Genomic DNA, 22,158 nt, shown 5'->3' with positions numbered 1-22,158 from the left:
CATCAGGGGGCCTTGCTAACTCCTCCGCTTTATTCTAACATCTACATGCGACCCCTTGCTCATTGGTGCTGGAGCTTTGGGCTGAGGAGGTCTGTCACCAATATGTGGGATGACACCCAGCTCCTATTCTGTTGATGGAGATATGGAAGCGCCCTCTGCCCCTGCAGTCTCTACAGCATTGTCTGGAGTCGGTTGCTGGATTGGTTGAAGCAGAGGTAGAGTTAAAACTCAATCCAACAAAGACGGAGGTCCTCTGGCTGGGCGGGGGGGGGGAGAGTAACCAAGGGAATTCCAGCCGCCTATATTGGAGGGGGGGTCGCTTTGGCCCCGGCATCCCTGGCTCAGTGGCCACTGGGGTCCGGCCCTTCTGACTCTGCTCTTGTCAATGGAGAGCCAAGGTGGCCCATGTTACCCAGGCTCGCGTTTTTCATCTTCGCCAGGCACGGCGGTTGGCTCCCTCTCTCTCCCAGACCGACCTGGCTACTGCGTGATCCATGCGACAGTCACCTGCGGCGTGATTAGATTATTACTGTAACTCGCTTCACGCGGGCCTTCCCATGCGATTGATCCGAAGTTGAAGCTGGTCCAGAAATGCAGCGGCACGGCTTTTGACGGGTGGTGATTACTCCAGACCATATCACCCCTGTGCTACTGGCCGTCTGCATCTGGCTCCCAGTGGAAAGTTCCGGATCGGTATCTTCAAGGTGCTGAAGTGGCAATAACGCTTTAAGGCCTTACGGCGGCATGGGGCCCTCATATCTCACGGGACCGTGATATCACCCCTTATGTCCCACTATAGGCCATCATGCGCTACGGCAGTGGCAGAATTGCTGGTGACCCTAAGCCCGGGACTGATGCTGCTGGCCTCGACCGGGCCAGGGCCTTTTACCGGCTCTGGGTTCCCCAGCCCTGGTGGAATACCTTACCTCCATCAGTCCGGGGCCACCTGTGGGATCTTGGCGAGTTCCACAGGGCTCTGTAAGAACAATGCATTATTCCACCGGCCTTTGGAGAGGCTGGCTCAGCGGTTCTACTGCCCCCCCACTGAAACTCCTTCTGCCGAACTTCCATCTTTGTCATCTTGCCAGTTTGGGCCTGCTGTGACTCCATCTGGGCCCACCTGTTCCCTCCCTTTCTTCTTTCATCTTTTCCTTGCTTTTAGCCTTAGGAACAGGCGCCTGTTTGAACTATTTTATACTGTTTGAATGGCTTGGATTATTTAAATTATATGTAACTGCTGCCGGAGTTTTAATGTTTAAGTTATGTTTGTTGAGTTGCTGTTAATAACAGCCATGTTGTTGAGCCGCCTCGAGCCCTCCAGGGAAGAGGCGGCCTATAAATCTAAAATATAAAAAAATAAAAAAATTCCTGTATTTCTGTTGCATTTTTTTGGTTTTACTTTTTGAGAGTGGGAAATTTTTGTGTATTATGTATCACTCAAAGATCCCTACATGTTTTATGGTAGGCAAAATGTCTGATGGAGCAGTGTTATAAACTGTCTGAAGAAGCAGTGTGCAAAACATGTTGGCGTCTTTGAATTATACATAATGCAAAAAAATTTCCATCACACCATCATTCTTTTCTTCTTCTCTGCATTGTTGTGCCCCCTCGCTTTTCTGCGACCAACTTTTCCTGGTGTAGAAATACCCTTCACTAATCTCAAGGCACTTGGCCAAAGCTCTTCTAAAACTGGATTAGGCAGTTCAGACAGGAGTAGATTCCATGGGAGAGGCCAGGAAACATTGGTTTCTAGCTCCTTTCTCAACCAGGTGACTCTTCCAAGGGAGTGACTCCTTCAAGGGAGTGCCCCCTGGTCAGGGAAAAACATGCATTGCACAAGTCTGCATGGGAAGCTGTTATTGCTTTGCAGCCAGGCAACAGTAGTCTAGTATTCCAGTTACTAGCCACCTTTTCTCCCCCAGAGTGGTGCACTGTAACTGCAGGTGATTGTGGGGGTTATCTGAAGGACTATGAGTACCACTTGTTGTTTGTGTTGTCTTGATACCTACAGATGAAGACTGCACTGGTGTATTAAAAGATTATGTTCAAACTACATCCCTCAAGCCTTTTGTCTTGTTAAAATCTTAGGGCTTTCTCCATCTTTCAAGTGGTGAGAAGTGTAAAAATCATGCTGTTAGCCTGCTGTATTTCACTTCTTGAATTACTTTGATAAGTCAGGTCCTTTCTTAATACAAGGTGCCATGGAAGATAAAGGAGACTCCTGCTGGTTTGTGGTAGATATCACAAGAGGACTGAAAAATTTCTTGACTTGGAATTCATTATCCAGTCAGCCAGTTGGGAAGATGACAGAATCCCCTGTTTGCTCTCTATTAAACACTATTTATAGACTCTCAATAGTAAAGTATTGCAAGTGTGCGTAATGCCTTCTCCTATGAATGTGCAGCAGTCTATGAAGAGAAAACAAGTAGTGATTAGCCACTGAAGTCCATATACTACACGAGTCCATGTCACTCTGAACCTCCTCATGACTGTGAGGAAATTCTTTCAAATCAATTGCTTTAATTCATAAGAGTTTAATTTAGATAGCCTCTGAGCCCCAAGTCTTATGTTTGTGTCTTGATGTGGTGTCTGGATGACACACTGGATAATAAAAGTTCTCTTTTATCTGCATAACCTTGTTCTTAGTCGCCATCCTTGCAAAAGTATGTCCCGGGCTGAGTGTGACCCTCAGGGAAGCTTCCATGTTTGTATATTACTGTCCACTGTGGAGGTGTCCAGAGATGGTTGTCAACAGGTGTCTGGTGGAGATATTTCTAATACACCCAGATAGTGCCCTGGGCATTTGAGTGGAAGTGTAAGTATCGAAGGGCGTGCATAGGGAGGAGGCTCTGTTTTCAGTAAACCTAGAGAGTCACGTAATTTATATCCAGGCTTCCTGGAATGTGTGTGTTCTATGCTAGCACATTCTATTGTACTGCACATCAGAAAGCTATGAACTGGAGCCCTTTGAATAATGGGAAGTCCTTTTCCTTTAATATTTTGCCTTAATTGACACTTGTCTTTTGTACAGTATGAATGATCACATTTTTAAAATTCAGAAACATGAAGTTTGCAGAGTGTAGTACAAGACTGTTAATCTGATGTTTGTCACCTTTGTATCTGTTAATAATTACCCCACAAACATTACCAAGTTTAACTTGGAAGGGGTAAGCACTCTGCTAACAATGGGTATAAGTCTGGTAGCTGAAGTGTGTAGCTTTACAGTTTTATCATATAGTGCAGTGTCTAACATAACAGATGTACAGAAGTTTGCAACACTTCTAGTTATCAAAGCAGAGCAAAATTCAGCTGCATTTGCAGTCCCTAGCTGCTGCAGTAGAAGATATCAACTTGATGACTCAGACTGAAGGGACATGATATGAAATCTACAAAAGGAATGAACATGGGAACTCTTTGCCTTTTGCTCCAATCCTCTGGCTCAAATGTCTTTCTGGACCGACTAAGATTATACAGTAAAACGTACCCCTATTCTCCACCTTTGCTGCAGTGTGGGATAGCCAATCTGGTCCCCTGATCACAAGACTGAAAGAGCCTCACTCATTGCTCCCTTGGCAGTAGAAGACTCTGCACTGTTGTGCATGACTCCCTGCAGTCCCAGAAATTCTTCTGTTTAGCATTCCAGCTCCACAGAGTAGAAAAAAAAATCTGGTTTTGCTTTTCTACTCTATAGACCAAAGCAATCTTCTGGCCCTTTTTGTTTAAAGAATTGAATTTAAATGTGACAGTCAGTTATTGAGACAACTTTTCCTGCTTGTGTGTCACAGGAATTCAGTTGATGACGCACACTTACTATCTTTTGCTAGATCATGAAAAACTTATGACCCATGTTCACTTAAATTGAAAAAAAATGTTTTATGGAATGTGTTTATTATTCTCTTAAAAACATACTTTTTTTCTTGACAATTGCAGTAGGGAAAATTTTCACTTTAATTTAGGTTGTGAAGATTTCATGATCTTCACCCCAATTTTTAAGATTCAAAGCAATGCTACATTTGCTCAAATACAATGGGACTTTAATGAATCCTATATGAAGCCAAGCCAGAGTTCTCAAAGGAAGTTCATGTATCTCAAATAAATGGTGTATGTTCTCCCAATTTAGGATGTTTTTCTTGTGCAAAGCAAACCTTACACTCCTCTATGTTTCTTCTCTGTCAAAGAAGGTGGCTCTTATATAAGAGTATAGTGGTGACTTTGCTTCATGATGTCTTAAGTGATGTCTTTCCCTGTCATGATTATGGGATTTGGCACTTTGGGCTGTCGTGCTCCTGTGACAGTGAGTTGGTAAACATAACCTGCTATGGCTGTCGCTGTTTGTACTGAACTATAAACCTTCATGTTTCTCAGTACAGCTCCTGCATTATATGCTTCTTCCATAGGGTTAGTCAACACTTTGTGCTGGACTTTGTGCTGGACTCCTCAGCAGGGTGGCAAAGGGCTGAGACACTTTTTAGGGTTGCAAGTAGCTTGAAACTTATGCAAAGCCAAAAATAAAGAAATGAAGGGGTAGTGTGATTGCATGGATATGTAACAACAACAGTGTTTACAGGGGGCTGTTGGAGTACAAAATGAAAAAAAACCCGGTAAGGACAATACATTGCAAACTGCTTGTTCCTATGCAGAAATGCTGACAAGAAAAGAGCATGGTCTGAGGCATGGACTGCACAAACCAGGTGCTCGGGAGCAACAGCCGCAGAAGGCCATTGCTTTCACATCCTGCATATGAGCTCCCAATGGCACCTGGTGGGCCACTGCGAGTAGCAGAGAGCTGGACTAGACGGACTCTGGTCTGATCCAGCTGGCTTGTTCTTATGTTCTTAACCGTTCCTATGTTTCCTGGGGCAAAAACTGACTGGTAGTTCAACAGATCCTGTTCAGTGTTTTACCCTGTTGAGTCTTCTGCGAATGGGACACATAAGACCTAACCAAAATTGTGGTAAGGAATTCTGTCCTTGCTGTGCCGTAGCTAGAAGAGGCAATAAAGATGAGCCTTTGGGACAGATGGGAGAACTGGCTCCAGTCCTGTGCTGCGCCGCCAGGAGATCCATGTTTGTCTTGGTTCCTTCCGGTTGGGGAGGAGCTGTTGCTTTGTTGAGCTGTTATGAGCAGGCCTTTCCCCCTGCTGCATGCTGTCATGCCACCCCAATGCTTCTATTTTAACTCTGAGGTATCTTCTTACATTGGGACCTGGCACTTCTTCAGTGTACTGAAGCTACCTTGGGAAGCAGGAGGTAGCTGTTGCTTCTCTATTGGGGACGCCCCACCCTGGATTCCACAGAGAAGGAAAAGTACACTGTGGTGTGAAGACTGCTATAGTTCTCATAGAGATGAACTAAGAATAGTTGACTCAGCCCAGCTAGAACTAGCAAGAAAGCCGTCTAGTCTCTGCCTTTTCCAGCACACATAGCAAGTGGAAGAGCCCAGGAGACTCCCCCGCAGCCCCTGGATCCCTGACTTCTTGCATCTAGGTATGTAAGGAACCAAGCTATGTGCTCAGTAGAATGGCTTTGTAAAGTGCTGTCAAGTTACAGCTGTAGGGTTGTGAAAGCAAGGAATTAGAGGTGCCTGTCTCTGCACTTCCGTGGAGGTCTCCTATTTAAGTACTAACATTCTTAGCTACCAAGATCTGATGGGCTAGCCTGGGCTATCCAGATAGGGGTACTCTATAGAATATGGGGTTCTTAATAAACTAGGAACAAGAGAACCTTTCTAGAAGTTCTTGAGCCTTCTCACTTGGTTAGTGGTTTGTTTAAGTTGTTAACAAGTAAGCTAGAATGTTCAATGGTAAGAGGGCAACACTTTTTAATACACTTTCCCACTGTTTGGGAGAAAAATGGTATGGCAGATAATCTTAACCACATAGGTTAGAATCATGTCTTAAAATCATGGAAAACAAATGCCACAAGGGGTTTAAAGACAACCTGGCCATTTGGGCTATGTAAGCTCTGCCTTGCCGTCCGAGCTAGCAGATACCTTTTGAGGGCGTGGGGGGAGCTTTTTATAACCAGGAATGTGCTAGGGGCTATAGCAGCAATGAAGTGTATCTGTCAGTCATTAACCATGAATGAGTCTTAAGAAGCTGTATCTTACTAAGGTGGCAGTGGAAATCCCATGATCACAGAAACTTAGGGATCTGTACTTGCTGTATATAGCTCATAATGCTTAAATGTTGGAAGTACGTTGTTGACACAATCATATTCCATTTGCACAGCGCTAATAATGAAAGGATTGCCACACATCCAGGTTATCATGATGGGACCCGTACCCAGAGGAATGAGGCTGCTAGGGCACGTCCTGAACTGCAGTCATTCTACTGGTGATAGTATGGAGCAACAGAACCTCTGTATGTTCTGTACTGATCCTGGGCTGGCCCTTCCCACGCACTTCATTTTAGTGAACAATTGGATGTAGTTTTCTTCTAGGCAAAACATCTTGTTATTAGATAGCAGGATGAAGGAGAATCATTAAGGCTCTGCAGAATGTGTTTGGTATGGGCCATTGGCAGGGATAAATCTGCTTGATTAAGGTGTTGTACCCCTTGACTGTAGGAAAGCTTTTTCAAATGCTCTTTGGTTCTGAAGTGTTCTGTAACATGGTTTGCAGTAACTGAGTGTATTTATGATGCTGAGAACTTGAAGCATGACCATGGAACAAGAAAATGTAACTTCGAATGGTCAGATCTGCACAGAAGCAACCCACATGGCCACAAATATTTTCCAACCTGGCAATTGGTCAGGAAGCTTCTCCAAAATTTTGAGAGCCTTTGGCTTTTTTTGTGGTCCTTGGCCTTTATTTCATGTGATCCATTTAATCCTCTTGATTTCATATTTAAAAGCTGAAGTTCTCTTTTTCTCTTTTGGCACAAGCATTATCCAAACTGCTGTTATAAGATACTGTACTTAATAATGTTCTTCTGCCTTGGAAAAGTATACTGTCTTGGGAAAATATACTTTTTATTTTAATCTTTAGCAGTACTATAGAATTCAGTCACAGTCAGTTGCATCTTTAAGAACGAGTGGAGTAAGTTCATGTAGATTAAGGTAGTACAAAGTAGGTTAAGGTAGTATACCTTATTTGCTTTTATGTGAAAGCAAAGGCGCAACCCTTATACCTCTTGATTTTTTTGGCCTTTGAACACTACAATTCACAGTTTTCTCCCTCTGTAAATTAAAATCTGCATATTTCACTTCATGTATCTAGCCTGTGGCATCTTATACTACAATAAAGGCATTAGTCTTTAAGTTCTCAGAAGATTTAGTTTTGCTCACTGCACCAAACTGACATGGCCATGCCTCTGGGATACTCCATAGAATAGTTAGGGACCATTGGAACCTGGGAGCTTAGATGCAAAACCATCTAGTTCCTTCAAGTACACATGTGTAATGGTCCCTTCATAAGAAAAACGTTATAGGACTGCCATGTTCTGTGGAGACTGGCTATCTCAAGATAAAACACTGGAAGCTTTTTGTACAAATAGGTAAAAACCATCTACTTTCTCAAGACACTTCTCAAACTCCAAATCAAACACTGGGTCTGAAACTGAGGCAGCTGCTCTGTGGGCTGGCTCTGGAGCAACAGAGCCTCTATATATTCCGTACAGATCCCAGGCTTGTCCATCCCACAACCCCTCCCACCTTGAGGGAGAGAAGAGTTTGGCCTGTAAGTAGTATCCTTCTAAAATGAACCAGGGGGCCCTGAGGCGACACTCTTGCTACTAGTATGTGAAACTACCAACCCGGTTGCCTCATTGGTTTGATGTTTCCCTTGGCTGTTGTTCAGTGTTGCTAAACTAGAGCTACTTTATTTGAGGTTAATGATTCCCTGTGTGCAATATCTTGGCACAATTCCAGTCTCCTGCCACATGCATAGCATTTGTTTGTTTTTCTTCCTAGCTGCATCAAAATCTGCAAAAATTCTCTGCTGCAAGGAAACCAGAGTGATGTCATCGGAGGATGATACTGGTGGGGAAGCATCCATTGGTAGCTTCTGGGAGGTAAGGGACTAGAATGTGGGGGGAGGTGCTCCTCTTGGGGGCAGGGAAGTGCTTATTGGGGGCAGCACTTATTGCCCAGCATGGCTTATATGCCCTGCCCCCAAGGAAAGGGCAGTGACAGCAAGCTGACATCAGATATCTGGATCCATATATTTTTGTAAAGCGCTCTTCTATCTTTAGTACTGAATAATGCCTGGAATGTGTGATCAGAGCACAACACTGTGTTCCTGATTACTTTTCCTCCCGTTCTGTATTCCTATGAAGAATTTGGGTGGGACTTAAATGGGAGCCATTTTGCGATTCAGCAGACTATACCCTTTTCCACCAAAAGAACTTGGGAGACGTGTGATTAAACTGCCACATCTTCCTGGACCACCTCTTTGGTGGAATTCTCCTCTGGGGTCCTAGAGCTTGCCATCCCTCCTTCCGGTTGTCTGGTAGTGTTTATAATGTTATTTAAGCTTTTGTCCAAATCATTGTTTCACACACTAGCAAACATAGAACTTTGAAAAAATAGCATTTATATTGTCCCCGGTGGCTAGTGGCAAAAGTTACTTTCTCTATAGTTGCGGCCACATTTTCCTCCCCATTCAGTAGGCTCTGTGCTGCTGTGGAGAGTAGAATGGCAGGCGTAACTAAGTTCTATGTTTACTAGTGCAGGAAATCATTATTTGGATGAAAGAACTAAAATAGCATTATAAATGGTATTGGAAAATCTGCACTGCTTTAAAGCGTGGAGACATGTTGCTGTGATTTTTGTTGCAACATGCACAATTGCACTTCTTTCTGTGGAAAAGGGTATAGCTTGTTCCACGTTGGAGCATTTTGCATTGCCTCTGTCTTTTAAGCTAAAACTGGAAAGAGCACAAAAAAGGACTGACAGTGTTCTCTAATTTCAGCCTGGCAACTACAAGCGGACAGTGAAGCGAGTGGACGATGGCAACCGGCTGTGTAATGACCTCATCTCATGCTTCCAAGAGAGAGCCAAAATCGAGAAGAGCTATGCCCAGCAGTTGACAGACTGGGCCCGTAAATGGAGGGGTGCTGTGGAGAAGGGTGAGGCAGATATGAGGCTTGTCGCTCGGGGTGGGCTGGAAACCTCCTCAAGGCAGAAGGGCAATTGCAACACCATGCTAGGAAGGCTGTTGCACCCAAATAGTACCAGACTCCTGTGATTTTTCTCACCTGGCTTACCTACCTCTGTCCCAATCAGCTAAAATAAGCAATTGAATAAATAAGGATGCTCTGAGACATTTTTCTAGGAACCAGCATTTTAAAAGTGTTTCTCGGTGACTTGTCTTGCAACAACTGGCTTTATTTAAACCAAGGCAAGTTGTTTAATGATTTTCCAGTTTTCAGGATTGCCCTCTTTTAGTTTGAGGAGGGGAGACAGGTAACACTCCTTATGAAAATGTAATGGCAAATGACTTCTTTCAGCCATTTGCCTATGGATGAGTGCAAATTATTAGACTAAATAGTCTCAAGAATTCAGCCAGTATGTCAACAAGCACAGCAGGAGAGCAGAAGAAGCATCCTTTCGCCTAGAAGGGCTGTGTTTTATGCTTATGAATCGGCAATGAGGAGACTTAAATCCAGAATACAAACTGAGTGGTCATTCCAAAACACAAGAAATGTTATTTTGTGAACTCTAAAGATAGGTCTTTGTGGTACAGCAATTCTGAGATTGTGTCAGCATATTCTTGTTACAGTTAAGGAGTGCAGACCACTTGAATGGTCAGTAGCCATCATCTGTACTTACTCCTCCTACATAACTTTTAAATACACCCAGATGTGTTCTCAGTCAGACCTTTGGTCTGTCAAGGTCAGTATTGTTTGCTCTGGCATAAACTCTCCATGGTTTCAGGTAGATTTTCATATCTAACTAGGTTCTATTAATTGTGGATGTTGGAGATTGAACTCTTTAGCAAAGCAGTGCGGTCTCACTGAGTTACAGCCCCTCACTGGTTCTTTGGGCAGCAGAATACAAACCTACATTGAGTGTCTGTAGGACTGATGCTATTGGTAAGGAATAAAGGCTGGTTTCTGAACATGATTGCTGGATTCGGCATCTTTGCCATGATGCCTCTTTTGGTTCCTCTAGGCCCCCAGTATGGCACACTGGAAAAAGCCTGGCATGCATTCCTGACTGCTGCAGATAAGCTCAGTGAGATCCATCTAGAAGTACGGAACCGCCTGGCTGGCGAAGACTCAGACAAGATAAAGGCATGGCAGAAGGAAGTCTACCATAAGCAGATGATCGGTGGCTTCAAAGAGACAAAAGAAGCAGAGGATGGATACCGCAAGGCCCAGAAGCCCTGGGTGAAGAAATTGAAGGATGTGAGTAGTGAGAGGTGTGGCAGGGAGGGAAGGCAGCATTCAAGAGCATGTAGATGGTCTACCTAAGAATTGTCTTTAATCTATGTCTTGCAATTGAATGAGCTGTTTGGCCACTTAGCCGTTGCCTGTATTAGCCCTGAATATTATGGAGAGGCATTTCTAAGATGCTGGTTCTAAAGCTTGCCAAATTTGTATGAGTTCATGTACAGCATGGCAGTCTTTTTCTTCCATGGATGGCCAAGTTAGGAAGTGTTCTGTGTTAGGAAAAGTTGCATCCCTCTGCATTGACCAAAACAGTTTGAAGCTGTCTGATACAATATGCATTGTAATATCTGTGTTAGGTGGAAACTTCAAAGAAGAATTACCATGCTGCTCGGAAAGAAGAGAAGACTGCACAGACACGAGAGACTCATGCCAAAGCAGATTCTTCCATCTCACAGGAGCAGATGCGTAAACTTCAGGAGCGTGTGGAGAAATGTGCTCAAGAAGCAGAGAAGGTACCTGGTTCAGACTGTGGCATTTGGGCTATTAACGTGCTCTTCAGCTGAGGAAGATATTTTTTTTAACAAGGGCTGAGCACTGGTAGCTGGCTGATTTTCTGTATGTGAGAACATCAGTGGACTGATGTTCAGGTTCTTAAGACCTCATTTCTGTAATGTAATGTATGTATGTGTGTGTAGTAATATAATATGTATGTGTATGTAATAATATAGTAGCTATGTAATAATAATATGAATTGTTGTTGATGGAAATTAGGTTGTTGGCAGGCCCCTCTTAGACTTTTCTGTGAGAACATCAGTGGACCCCAGTCATTAAAAGGTTTTTTGAGCCTCATTTTCTGTATGTGAGAACATCAGCGGACTGATGTTAAGGTTCTTGGGCCTCTTGGGCCTCATTTTCTGTATGTGAGAACATCAGTGGACTGATGTTAAGGTTTTTGAGCCTCATTTTCTGTATGTGAGAACATCAGTGGACTGATGTTAAAGTTCTTGGGCCTCGTCCCAGTGTATGTTGAGTATGCTTCAGCAGACAGAGAATACTTGGGATAAAAAATGAGGGTCTGGGGGCCTGTTGAGAAGACAGCATAGGCTGGGTGCCCCATCCCACGTAAATGTTGTGAGAAGCTTTCCCACGGAAACAATGCAATGGCTGGAGGAATGAGCCACAGCACTCTGCTTCTCTGTCAAAATCAGCAACAAAAGGTTTGCTACAATGGTCAAATCACAGCCCCTGGTGCTTTTAGCTAAAAGGCAAATTTAGGTTAGGAGTACACTGAAGTGGACATGATTAAGCCTATTGGTTATGTCTGCTTGTTTTTCTGCCTCTCTGTAGTGTAAGGATCAGTATGAGAAGATGCTGGAGGAGTTGAACCGATACAACCCTCGCTACATGGAAGACATGGAGCAAGTTTTTGAAAGCTGCCAGGAGGCAGAGTGCAAACGCTTGTGTTTCTTCAAGGAGATGTTTTTGGATCTGCACAACCATCTCAACCTGTCTACCAATGAGAGGTGTGTGTGGGAGAAACAGGGCAATTTTATTCCCTCTGGATTGCACTGTAGCAGGAAAAGCATTGTTATTCAGTCCAGGAAAACTAGCTATGCACTATAGAAATATATCCCAGCATGCATAGCATCATTCTAACATAGCTGTCAACATGATTTTTGATGTCTTCCCCCCTTCTCTTAACTGCAGCTTTCATGCACTTTACCGGGATCTGTATCAGGGAATAATGGCTGCAAATGACCATGAGGATTTGAAATGGTGGCGCAATGTCCACGGACCAGGCATGGCTATGAACTGGCCTCAGTTTGAGGTAGGGTATTTCTCCCTCTGGCAGAATGCACTTCAACCTTTCTTTTTCAAAGTATATTTAACTTTGTCTTCTCTTGTTCTACCTGAATACATACTTGTTACTTCAGAAAAATGCTTTTTTGAAAAAAGGCACAATATACATAATGTGTGCAACCTAATGTAACAACAGCTTGAGCCCTTCTCCTTGCTGAGAAAATGGTGGCCTCCAGAATGCAGTTTGACTTTTGAGCCCATAATGTAAAAGAGTGGAACAGTGGCTCAAGTGTACAAACAAGAGTACACCCTGGGTGATGCTAATGATCTCTGAAACCTACACAGTCTTCAGCTGCTTTGTGCTGTGGGTCGAACTGTACCAATTTATTGACTAGGCTTTAGTTAGCTGGTACATTGTGTGTCTAAGAAAACTGTGACCTTTGCCATGAAGGCCAAACTGGATGTGACAGTGACTGAATTCCTACTAAAGCATATTAAGGCCAGACTGGAAGAGGTACTTCAGCTTTTACCTGTACTCCCCCACCTTGTAAAAAAATGTTTTCTACCCAAGATGAAGAAGCAGGGTTACCAAGCCTCTCCCTGTGGTTGGGAGGTCTGCTGGCAGACCTTAGAATGGCAGTAGGAGAAAAAAAATTAAAGCAACTTTTGATGTCATTTTTTTAAATTAATACTTAAAATGCTTACAAAAAAGTAAAAAAAACCCATTAGAAATTATAAGAAAGTAACTTAACATTAAGACTGCCAATTTCATCTACATCAAGTGTGAAGGTAAAAATCAATATCACTTTCTCTTTAACCACATACTTCATGTTCCAACCTAACAACCACTACTGCTAATTAAAATACTTTTATCTGTTAAGTCTTACGATAACAATCCACTAATCTTCAAAGCCACTAATCATCAAATTACTTTTTTTCTATCTTACACAAGTAATCCATCCACTGTTTCTAACTGTCCAAAATTTTTTACTAAACTTTTTTAAAGTAACAAGTGAGTTTGGCCATTTCTGCCAACATCAAAACCTTCAGCCACTATTCTACTGAAGGTAGATTGCCATTTTTGTGCATAAAGTATTCTTGCAGCTGATGTCATGTATAAAAATGAAGTTCCCTGTTTTTTTTCTCCACAACTCTATCTATAAATCCCAACAAGAAAGCTTCTGGTTTCAATTGTATATTCATTTTTAAGGTCTTTTGAAATATTGAATGTATTGCCATACATACTACTTGGCTTTTTTGCAAGTCCACCATAAATGGTAAAATGATCATTCTTGGTTTTCACATTGCCAACGCTTGTTAGATATGTTTTTGTACATATGCTAATTTACTTGGTGTCATATACCATTGATATATCATTTTGTAAAAATTATTTTAGATTAGAGCTCAATGTAAATTTAAGTCCCTTTGATGACATATTCTCCCATTGTTCTGTTTATATATTATACCCCAAAGTAGTGGCCCATTTTATCATATACTCTTACACTTGTTTTCCTTTCATTTCATATCCCAGCAATAGTTTATACATTCAAGAAATAACATGTTCATCATTTGTACATGATTCCATTTCAAATTCAGTTTGGTATTTTCAAAACTATATTAACTTAAACTGTACTAACGTTTATCTAACTTAAATATTTCAGAAAATTGTAAATAAGGAAGTCAGTCACAAGAAATGCCTCTTTACAGTAGTTGTTCTCTTGATTTCATTTTACCTTCCTTTTGTGAGGGGTTGAGAATATCATCATATATGATCCATTTATTTTTCAAAAGTCAATTCACATCTAAATAGTGCTGCTTGTGGTAACAGACACTTTGGTATTCTTGAACATAATCTAGGTTTAAATTCCGTCTATATTCTCACTATGGCATGCCTAACATAATGGTTATTAAAGTCTTTATTTACTTTAACCTTATCCTACCATAAATATGCATGCCCTCCAAATTTCAGGTCATGTCCTTCTAGATCCAGCAGTCTTTTATTTCTTACTGAGATCCATTCCTTCAACCAAACTAAACAATAGGATGCAAATTTTAGTCTCAGGTAGACCTAACCCCCCCTTCTTTTGTGTCTTGTAGTATCTTGCATTTGACTCAAGGCCTCTTCCCCTGCCATATAAAACTTGATATGTCCTTTTACCACTGTTTAAACAAAGTGTCATTTAATAATATTGGAACAGTTTGAAATAAAAATAATATTCTCGGTAGAACATTCATTTTAATTACAGAAATTCTACCCAAGAGTGACAACTACAGTTTATCCCATCTTGAAATATCCTTTTTAATTTCATTGCATGTTTTGACATAATTATTTTGAAGTAAGTTGCTAATCTTATCTGGCAAGACCACTCCCAGGTATTTTACTTTTCTTTCAACCTTAAAACCTGTTTTACTCATCTTTCAACCTTAAAACCTGTTTTACTTTGTTTTCTGTTTATTAATTTTAAACCCTTCTAGGTACTAAACTCTCTCAGTTTAAACCAGCCATTCTCAACCAGGGTTCCCTGGTACCCTGGGGTGCTGTGAGCATGTCCCAGGGGTACCGCAGCAACACTACCGCCCCCCCTCAATTTTGTGGTGTCTCCCACCAGTGCCAGCAAGGACATGGAGCTGGCCCATGGGGCAGGGCCTGCCACAAGGTTAGCAGCCACCACCACCCCCAGTGCTACCCTTCATCCTGGGAGGGGAAGGTGGGGGATGTGGCAAGCAGGGGCAATGGGAGGGGAAGATGGAAGGTGGCAGCAGGGGTACCGTGAGATATGAAGAGTGAGGTCAAGGGTACCCTGACCTCGAAAAGGTTGGGAAACACTGGTTTAAACATTCAGTGTTCAGCTCGACTTGTAGGGGTTTTCAGTGTCACAACCAGATAACCAGCATATGGTCTTAGTTTATAAGTGTTTTTGTTTTAATTTTAACCCCCTCAATCCTCTCACCACCTCATATACAGTATCTCTATTTAATACTTCTAAGATAAGTATAAACAAGAGAGGAGAAAGAGAAACCTTCTTGTCTTGTTCTCTTTTGTTCTCTTTGGTTAAGTCTCCATTAATTTATGCAGTTTGTGATGTATATATCAATTTCAATCATTTTACAAAATTCTCACCATATCTTCCATATCTAAAAAAACACCCTGTTCAGATTATCAAATGCTTTCTCTGCATCCAAAAAGATCAAAGAAGTTTGTTTTTCGTTTCGTTTTTCATAGTATTCCCATACATCTAGCATGTTTCTAACATTGTCCCTCAATTGTCTTTTAGGCAGAAAACCACATTGATCTTCAGGAATAATTTCCTGTAACACCATTTTCAGTCTCTATGCTAAAATCATAGTAAAAATCTTGTAGTCATTATTCAGTAACAATGTTGGTCAGTAGTTCTTTGCCAAAGAAACATTTTGATTTTCTTTAGGTATTAAAGTTATGTTGGCTTCTTTCCACACCTCAGGCATCCTTCCTCCCTGGAAAATAGATCATAGTCTTCTGCAAAGGATATAAAATCCCATCTTCAAAACATTTGTGGCATAAATCTGAAAGTCCATCCAGACCAGGAACCTTTCCTGGTTTAATTTTTTATACCCTCTACCAATTACTGTTATCATGCCATTCCGAATTACACCTCTGCTCATCTGTAATTTTAGGCAGATTACATTTTCTAAGATACTCCTGAATTTTTACTGTTAAGATTTCTTGTTCTTTATATTGACTTGTACAGAAATTTTAAAAATTGTATTGATTAATCTTCTTGTAGTTTTAAAATTATTGTTTTTCCTGTTAGTTTCTTAATCTACATGCCAGCCACTTTCCTGACCTATTAGCAAACTAAAAAAAAAATTTTGCTTTGCGAATTTCAATTTTGTTTCTATCTCTCTCACTGCTAACATAGAAACTTATTGTAGTAGCATTTTAATCTATTGTAAAATTTCCTCTTGGTTTCCTTTTCAGTTCTTCTTTTAATCTCCTCTGATACTTCCTACATTCTCGCTTGACTTTCTTGTTTTGTGTGTGCAGAGGAATGTTGTATCAAGTGCACCCTAATAAAAACTTTACTTGCATCCCACATCACTCTTATATCAATACCCTTGTTCAAACTGAGTTAAAAAAACCTCATCTTAGTTTCTGTTTACAATCTTGAATTACCAGATCTTTTTGCAACACAGTTTCATTCAGTCTCCATCTAAACATACATGGTTTCTTTTTGCATTCTAAACTCACTGGGTTGTGATCTGAAAAAGACTTTGGTAAAGCCTCTACCTTAGTGATCTTAGAGGCCAAGTTTTTTGAAACCCAAATCATATTAATTCTTGAGACAGAATTATGTTTTTCTGAATAATAAGTATATTCTCTTGTGTTCCTATTCTTGTGTCTCCATACATCCACCCTACCCAAATTATCCACCATATCAAAAATATTTTGGTTGTTTGCCTTGTGTATTTCTGCCCATTGTGGTAATATCACACAATTCTAATCCTCCCATCACACACCAGCTTTCATATGCAAATTCTGTTAATTTCTCTAGAAGGTTTTTATAAAAATCTGTTTTGTTTTCATGCATAAATTCCCAACACCATAGTTTTGACCCCATCAAAGTAATTTCCACCCCCACAAATCTATCTTGTTCATCATTTAATATCAACATAAGTACCAATCCAGAGTTAACATATAACACCACCCTGTTTTTTCTTAGGACTCACTGCAGTAAACTCTTCACCCAAAGATTTTTGAGTCAAATAGTTTATATCCTTTCTCCTGAGTCTCCTGTAGACAAATTATATCCTGTTTTAATTTTCTCAATGAAAAAAAATTCTTCTGTCAAGCATTAGTTCCATTTGTAAACCACGTCAAATATTTGAAACTCATTTTCTAATCCAAATGTTAGTCTTTTTTTACGACTAGATCCATGGAGCCCTTTTTCTATCCAACTTTGATGGTGTCTACGTTATTTCCAGGGAAAACCTGGAAGTGACATAGGGTAGCTGTAGGAATTTAACAGAAATTTCTTAGGTTCTTATGGCTCTACTCCAGGATTTCCCTGAAAGTGATGTAGCAACATCAGTGTTGTCGCATGCCAGCCCCCCTGTCCCCACCCCTTGGCTTGGCAACCTTGTGAAGAATTCTAGGAGTGATTGTGGAACACAGATTGGGGAATAGTTCACAATCACCTTAAGCCTGACTCTAATGCACTTTGAAAGCACGCTCCAGCCTTTAACAAGCATTTGGTGATGACCCATGGGCTTACTGCCATCTTCTCCAGTTTAAACCTGATAGTCTCTAGAACTGACTGTTGCCTGTATTAAAAAAAAACCTTGTGCACCCCTCAATCCTCTGCATCCTTTTCATTGTGGTGAGGGGAAGCATTCATTTAATTTTTCAAAAGCTTTTTGGAGCTGGAGATCAAATCTTTTTTTCCTTCTAGGAATGGTCTCTTGAAACACAGCGGCCAATCAGCAGGAAGGAGAAAAGCAGTAAAAGTAATGAAGATGTCACCTTAACCAGTATTGTGCCAGCAGGGGATGGAGTCAAACAGACCCCTCCACAGACAAAGCAAAGGTAACAGAGGCAGCTTCTATCATTCAGTCCCAGTGCAGGAAAGGCAACACTGCTGGTAAAGTGGATGATTTGTTGGAAATGGGGGAGAGAAGACTTTTGTATTTTTATGGCTTTATTAATCAGCATTCTCCAAAGGAGAGTTCTTGCAAGTTGTAAGATAAATTTAGAAGACTAATGAGATGCATTCTGTAGTGTCTTGTTGGGTCCAGCTGGGAGGAACAGAGTTAGTGCTGGTGTCCCACATCTCCTCTCCCGTAATGCAGCAGCTATACTTTGATTTCATACAGTGAGGATGCTAGCAGGATATTCCCACCCAGCTGACACTAACTTTGGGAAATATGCTCTTCCAGCTGCTCTGGATTCTCAATCTTCATTTGTTTCCTACATAAACATGTTAGAACTGTTTGGGTGGAACTTCCCTTGTGGTCATGTAGCCCTTTTGGTAATTGCAGGTTTTCTGGCTCCAAGACTGTAGTATGGAGATTACAGCTTAAGTCTCACCAGTGTAAAACTTGGTGTATTGCCATAAATTACATTGGCACTAGAAGCAGAGAAATGTGCTTTTCATCTGCCTTTCCCAGTTAAAGGCCTTATTTGCCAATCCACAGGTTTTCACACCAAGAGGAACAAAACAGCCACTTCCATGACACCCTGAGGGCCTCAGCACGTATGAAGTTAGTATAAAGATTCTTCAGGGATTATCTGCATACAGGGTCTCTCTGCTGTTTTCCTTTTCCTTGTAGCATCTTCTTTCCTTTTTAGTTAAGGAGATGAGCACTGTAGCATACTCCCTTTTCCTCCAAATGGACTATTCTACCACTGTCTCTAATTTGGAGCCAATCAGCATTCCTTATTGTGGTATTGACCTGCACAAGATTTGCTTAAGGGTACACGAGCTGTTGAATGTCTACCATCTTGCTAGTTTTCTGGTCTTTTTCAGATATTCACCTTTTCTGCCTGCCTCTTCTATATATCATAATGTATTCTTTTACACATAGAAAAACACATGATTTCCATGGAGTGGGTAGTGCGTATTTTGTTTCTATCATGAACATTTAAATTACACTTCTTTCCATTCTCCCCCTTTCCTAAAACTTGTACAGTGGGGGCAAAGAAGAGATCTTGGAGTGGTCAGATGAGGATACTCCAAAGAAGTGCCTGGAGGTCAATGGGCATGAGGAAGATGTAAAGGTACCAGGCGTACGGGTGCGAGCACTGTATGATTACGCAGGACAGGAGGCTGATGAGCTGAGCTTTAAAGCAGGTACAAATGCACTAATCTGCTAATTTGCTTGCTATTCTTCTCTTTGGATGGTCCTGGACTCTTCTCACCAGATTTCTGAAAGAACCCTACACAATAATTTTACTGAGCAGTTCAGGCAAGGAGTTGGCAGTCTGTGTTTAAGGGGCTGTGGAGATGTAGCACAGTAATAAAATTCAGAAATGTTGCTTCTCCTCCCAAAGGGATAGTTTATGGGAAAGGCACCAACCTGGCTGAAAAGAAAATCTGCACATTTGTGATGCAGTCTCTCCAGGCTACTATTCCTGAGTCTTCCATAGCATGGCAGGGTGAACTCTGACAAATTGTTTTTAGGTATTTTTCCATGTAAGAAACCAGTGGTTCTGTTAAAATAGACCAATGTTTAGTGTAGTGTGTAACTTTCCCTTGCTTACACTGCTGGAGGCCTTATCAGACTTCAAGAGATGAACTGCAAGCCTGCTGTAAGTTGGAGCTAGGAAGTTTCCAACTCATTTTCTAATCCAAATGTTAGTCTTTTTTTTTAAGGAAGCAAACTGTAGAATTAGGTGGCTGCTATTCTAACCTTTCAAATGTCAGCCAGATATGTCTAATTAGTTGGAGAGGTATCATTCATTGCTAAAAGGGATATAAGCTGAGCATTATCACTCCTCGGCTTTCTTGGATTTCTGGTTGGTTGTGGTAGCATGGTAGAGTTACTGTTTGCTGTGTGACTAGTGGCTCCATCCTCAGTTAGCTTAAGGGACTGCTGTGTGGCTAATGATCTGATCCCACCCAAAGTGTAGCAGAACATGAGGAATACATGAAAATTATATCTGACAGCTCCAGTCTATTGCAAGGTGAAAAAGGTCATGTTATAGGGACTATCTGGATCTTGGGAAGGTCTTCCATTCATGCTGTAACTTTTTTTATGTTTGCAAAAATCTGATTCTTTCTTCTTGCAGGTACTAAAATATTTCAAACCCAACATTGGGACTGCTTGAAGCCTATGTCTCAACTGCTTAGTTGGTACTGTTACATGTAGTAGCACCAATTTCCTTTCTTTAGGTTGATGGGGTACCAAAGGGATCTCTGTAGCATGTAGGTCAAGAGACAACTGTGCAATTTCAGTCACTTGACTTGTGGTCGCTAGTTGTTCACACTAAGTTCTGTCAGTATGTGGGTATAGTCTGGAGTGAACTGATGCGAGCTAGAGTGCAAGATGCTTCCGTGCACAATCTTGCCTTCTCATCTGTTCCCATGGGAGAAAATAAGGAGGGAACTATTTATATTCCTGGTTTGGAAATCAAAATGGTCTGTGGTAAACAGATTGATCAAAGAATAATTCAACATTTTTGTTTTGCATTGTAGGCTTCATAGCATATGCTCAGTTGGGTCATTCCCCTTTTTGGAACTTGGAATGGCACATAATTGAAGCATAATTGAAGCATACCTGAATGGCACATAATTGAAGCAATACAAGATATAATACAAATTGTATTATATCTTCCTCCATATTTAGTAAACCCAGTCATTTACAGGGACAGTCCAAAAGATAAGTATGTTTTTGTTGTTGTTCTCATGGTGTACTATTTTTAAATAGTAAAATTTCCTTTTGGAAGTGGAGGAAAAATGGTGGTCATCTTATGCTTTTTGTGGCATGCAGAGGTCAGGATGGCTGTGCCTATTTTGAGTAGTTTTAATGTCACTAACTGCTGTGTGTGAATCCTGCATGGCTGTTTCAAATGCCAGGGTGGACGTTGTAGGATTGTAGTCAATTGAGGTAGCACAAAGACACTGGGACACAACTCAGCTGTTGCTGCCCAAAAGCCCCTTCTTTAAAATGCTCCTCTGTAGAATGACCTTGTTGCAATAGACCCACTGTAAAACGGCTGAGGGTGGGAGGGAATAGAGGCTAGCCTTGATAATACTTGGAAATGGGACTCATTGATTTAAATAGACTGACTGTGAACAAGTTGCATGGATCCTACCTTAGGCTGTAGGAAGGCCTCAAACTTTGCTCAGTGGAACAGCTGCTGGGCTTACTATTTCTGCCTGCTGTGTATACGTGCTGGAAACTGCAGAAGCAGGAGGACTATGCTCATGGCTCTTCAGGGAACACCTGATATGTAGATAAGAGTGAGTTGGCAGGCCTTTCCTTCAATTATTCTGGGTCTCTTTTTTTAAACCTCTAGGTGACGAGCTAATGAAAATCAGTGAAGAGGATGAACAGGGTTGGTGCAAAGGCCGGCTTCAGACTGGTCAGATTGGACTGTATCCTGCTAATTATGTCGAAAAGGTCATTTCATGATTGCTTGCTCCTACCCACCCCCCTCCCCCATCCTTTTAAGGCATGCAACTTGGATGCAATTCTACCAGAGGTCTCCAGCTCGCATTGAAAACCATGTGCAGCAACCTGAACCGCTTGAGGGTCCTCTTCTCTTATAACTAATGCTTCCTTTTAAACTTCTAGAAATATGGTGATTTTTCTAATAAAGATGTATAAAATTTTCTGAAGCAGAGTGCTACAAGGGCTTGATGGTGGGACAGGGGCCTTGCATAACTAACTGCTTAGAAGGCTTTTTTGCTGGAACAACAGAAATACAGGAAAGCTGCTGTAGTCAGACAAGAAGATCTCACCCGCCCCTCCACCTGGCCCCAGTCCTTGAAGTTAACAGTGATTTTTTGTTTGAAATTTACTCCCAGACTCCGGTCCAGCTTACCATTCTTGCTACTGGAAAATACAATGATAATCAACTATACACTTATACCAGTGATGGCAAACCTTTTCAAGACCGAGTGCCCAAACTGCAACCCAAAACCCACTTATTTATCGCAAAGTGCCAACACGGCAATTTAACCTGAATGCTGAGGTTTAAGTTTAGAAAAAATGGTTGGCTCTGAGGCGTGCGTTACTTGGGAGTAAGCTTGGTGGTAGAGGGTGGCTTTGCTTTGAAACAACCATGCAACTCTTCAAACGGGTAAATCACGACCCTAGGAGGGTTTACTCAGAAGCAAGCCCCATTGCCAGCAACCGAGCTTACTCCCAGGTAAAGGATCACGCTTTAGTTCTTTGCATAAAAATCAGTGGGCTTTAACAGTGCTTCACAGGGTTACCTACACTGCTTCCCCAAAACTAGGTCTTAGGTTTAATGCTAATAATCAAGCCCAGGGGGCCAGGCCAGCCTAGATGTGTGTGTGTGTGTGGGGGGGGGTAATTCCCCC

The 22,158-nt window shown here is 41.6% G+C and overlaps 1 protein-coding gene across 6 annotated transcripts in view; it reads left to right on the top strand.

The window, feature by feature from the left end:
* The window catches only part of PACSIN3 (protein kinase C and casein kinase substrate in neurons 3), a 41,760-nt gene extending 20,310 nt beyond the window's left edge, over window positions 1-21,450 (top strand). For 2 of the 6 annotated variants that reach the window (XM_048483837.1, XM_048483840.1), the window contains exons 2-11: window positions 7,911-8,011; window positions 8,911-9,067; window positions 10,113-10,348; window positions 10,690-10,845; window positions 11,681-11,856; window positions 12,041-12,161; window positions 17,563-17,696; window positions 18,305-18,370; window positions 18,800-18,960; window positions 21,129-21,450. In XM_048483837.1, the coding sequence (XP_048339794.1) occupies window positions 7,958-8,011; window positions 8,911-9,067; window positions 10,113-10,348; window positions 10,690-10,845; window positions 11,681-11,856; window positions 12,041-12,161; window positions 17,563-17,696; window positions 18,305-18,370; window positions 18,800-18,960; window positions 21,129-21,244 (1,377 nt within the window). In that variant the 5' untranslated portion in view covers window positions 7,911-7,957 and the 3' untranslated portion in view covers window positions 21,245-21,450. Of the gene's footprint in view, window positions 1-5,267; window positions 5,487-7,910; window positions 8,012-8,910; window positions 9,068-10,112; window positions 10,349-10,689; window positions 10,846-11,680; window positions 11,857-12,040; window positions 12,162-17,562; window positions 17,697-18,304; window positions 18,371-18,799; window positions 18,961-21,128 lie in introns of those variants that run through there. The other 4 variants (XM_048483838.1, XM_048483842.1, XM_048483843.1 and 1 more) reach the window with 4 other exon arrangements.
* Window positions 21,451-22,158: the final 708 nt, after the last annotated feature.

This window comes from Sphaerodactylus townsendi, linkage group LG02, assembly GCF_021028975.2.
Source record: "Sphaerodactylus townsendi isolate TG3544 linkage group LG02, MPM_Stown_v2.3, whole genome shotgun sequence".
NCBI classification, from domain to species: Eukaryota; Metazoa; Chordata; class Lepidosauria; order Squamata; family Sphaerodactylidae; genus Sphaerodactylus; species Sphaerodactylus townsendi.
Note: the sequence above shows the minus strand (reverse complement) of the source record. Positions and strands in the feature narration are given on the sequence as shown.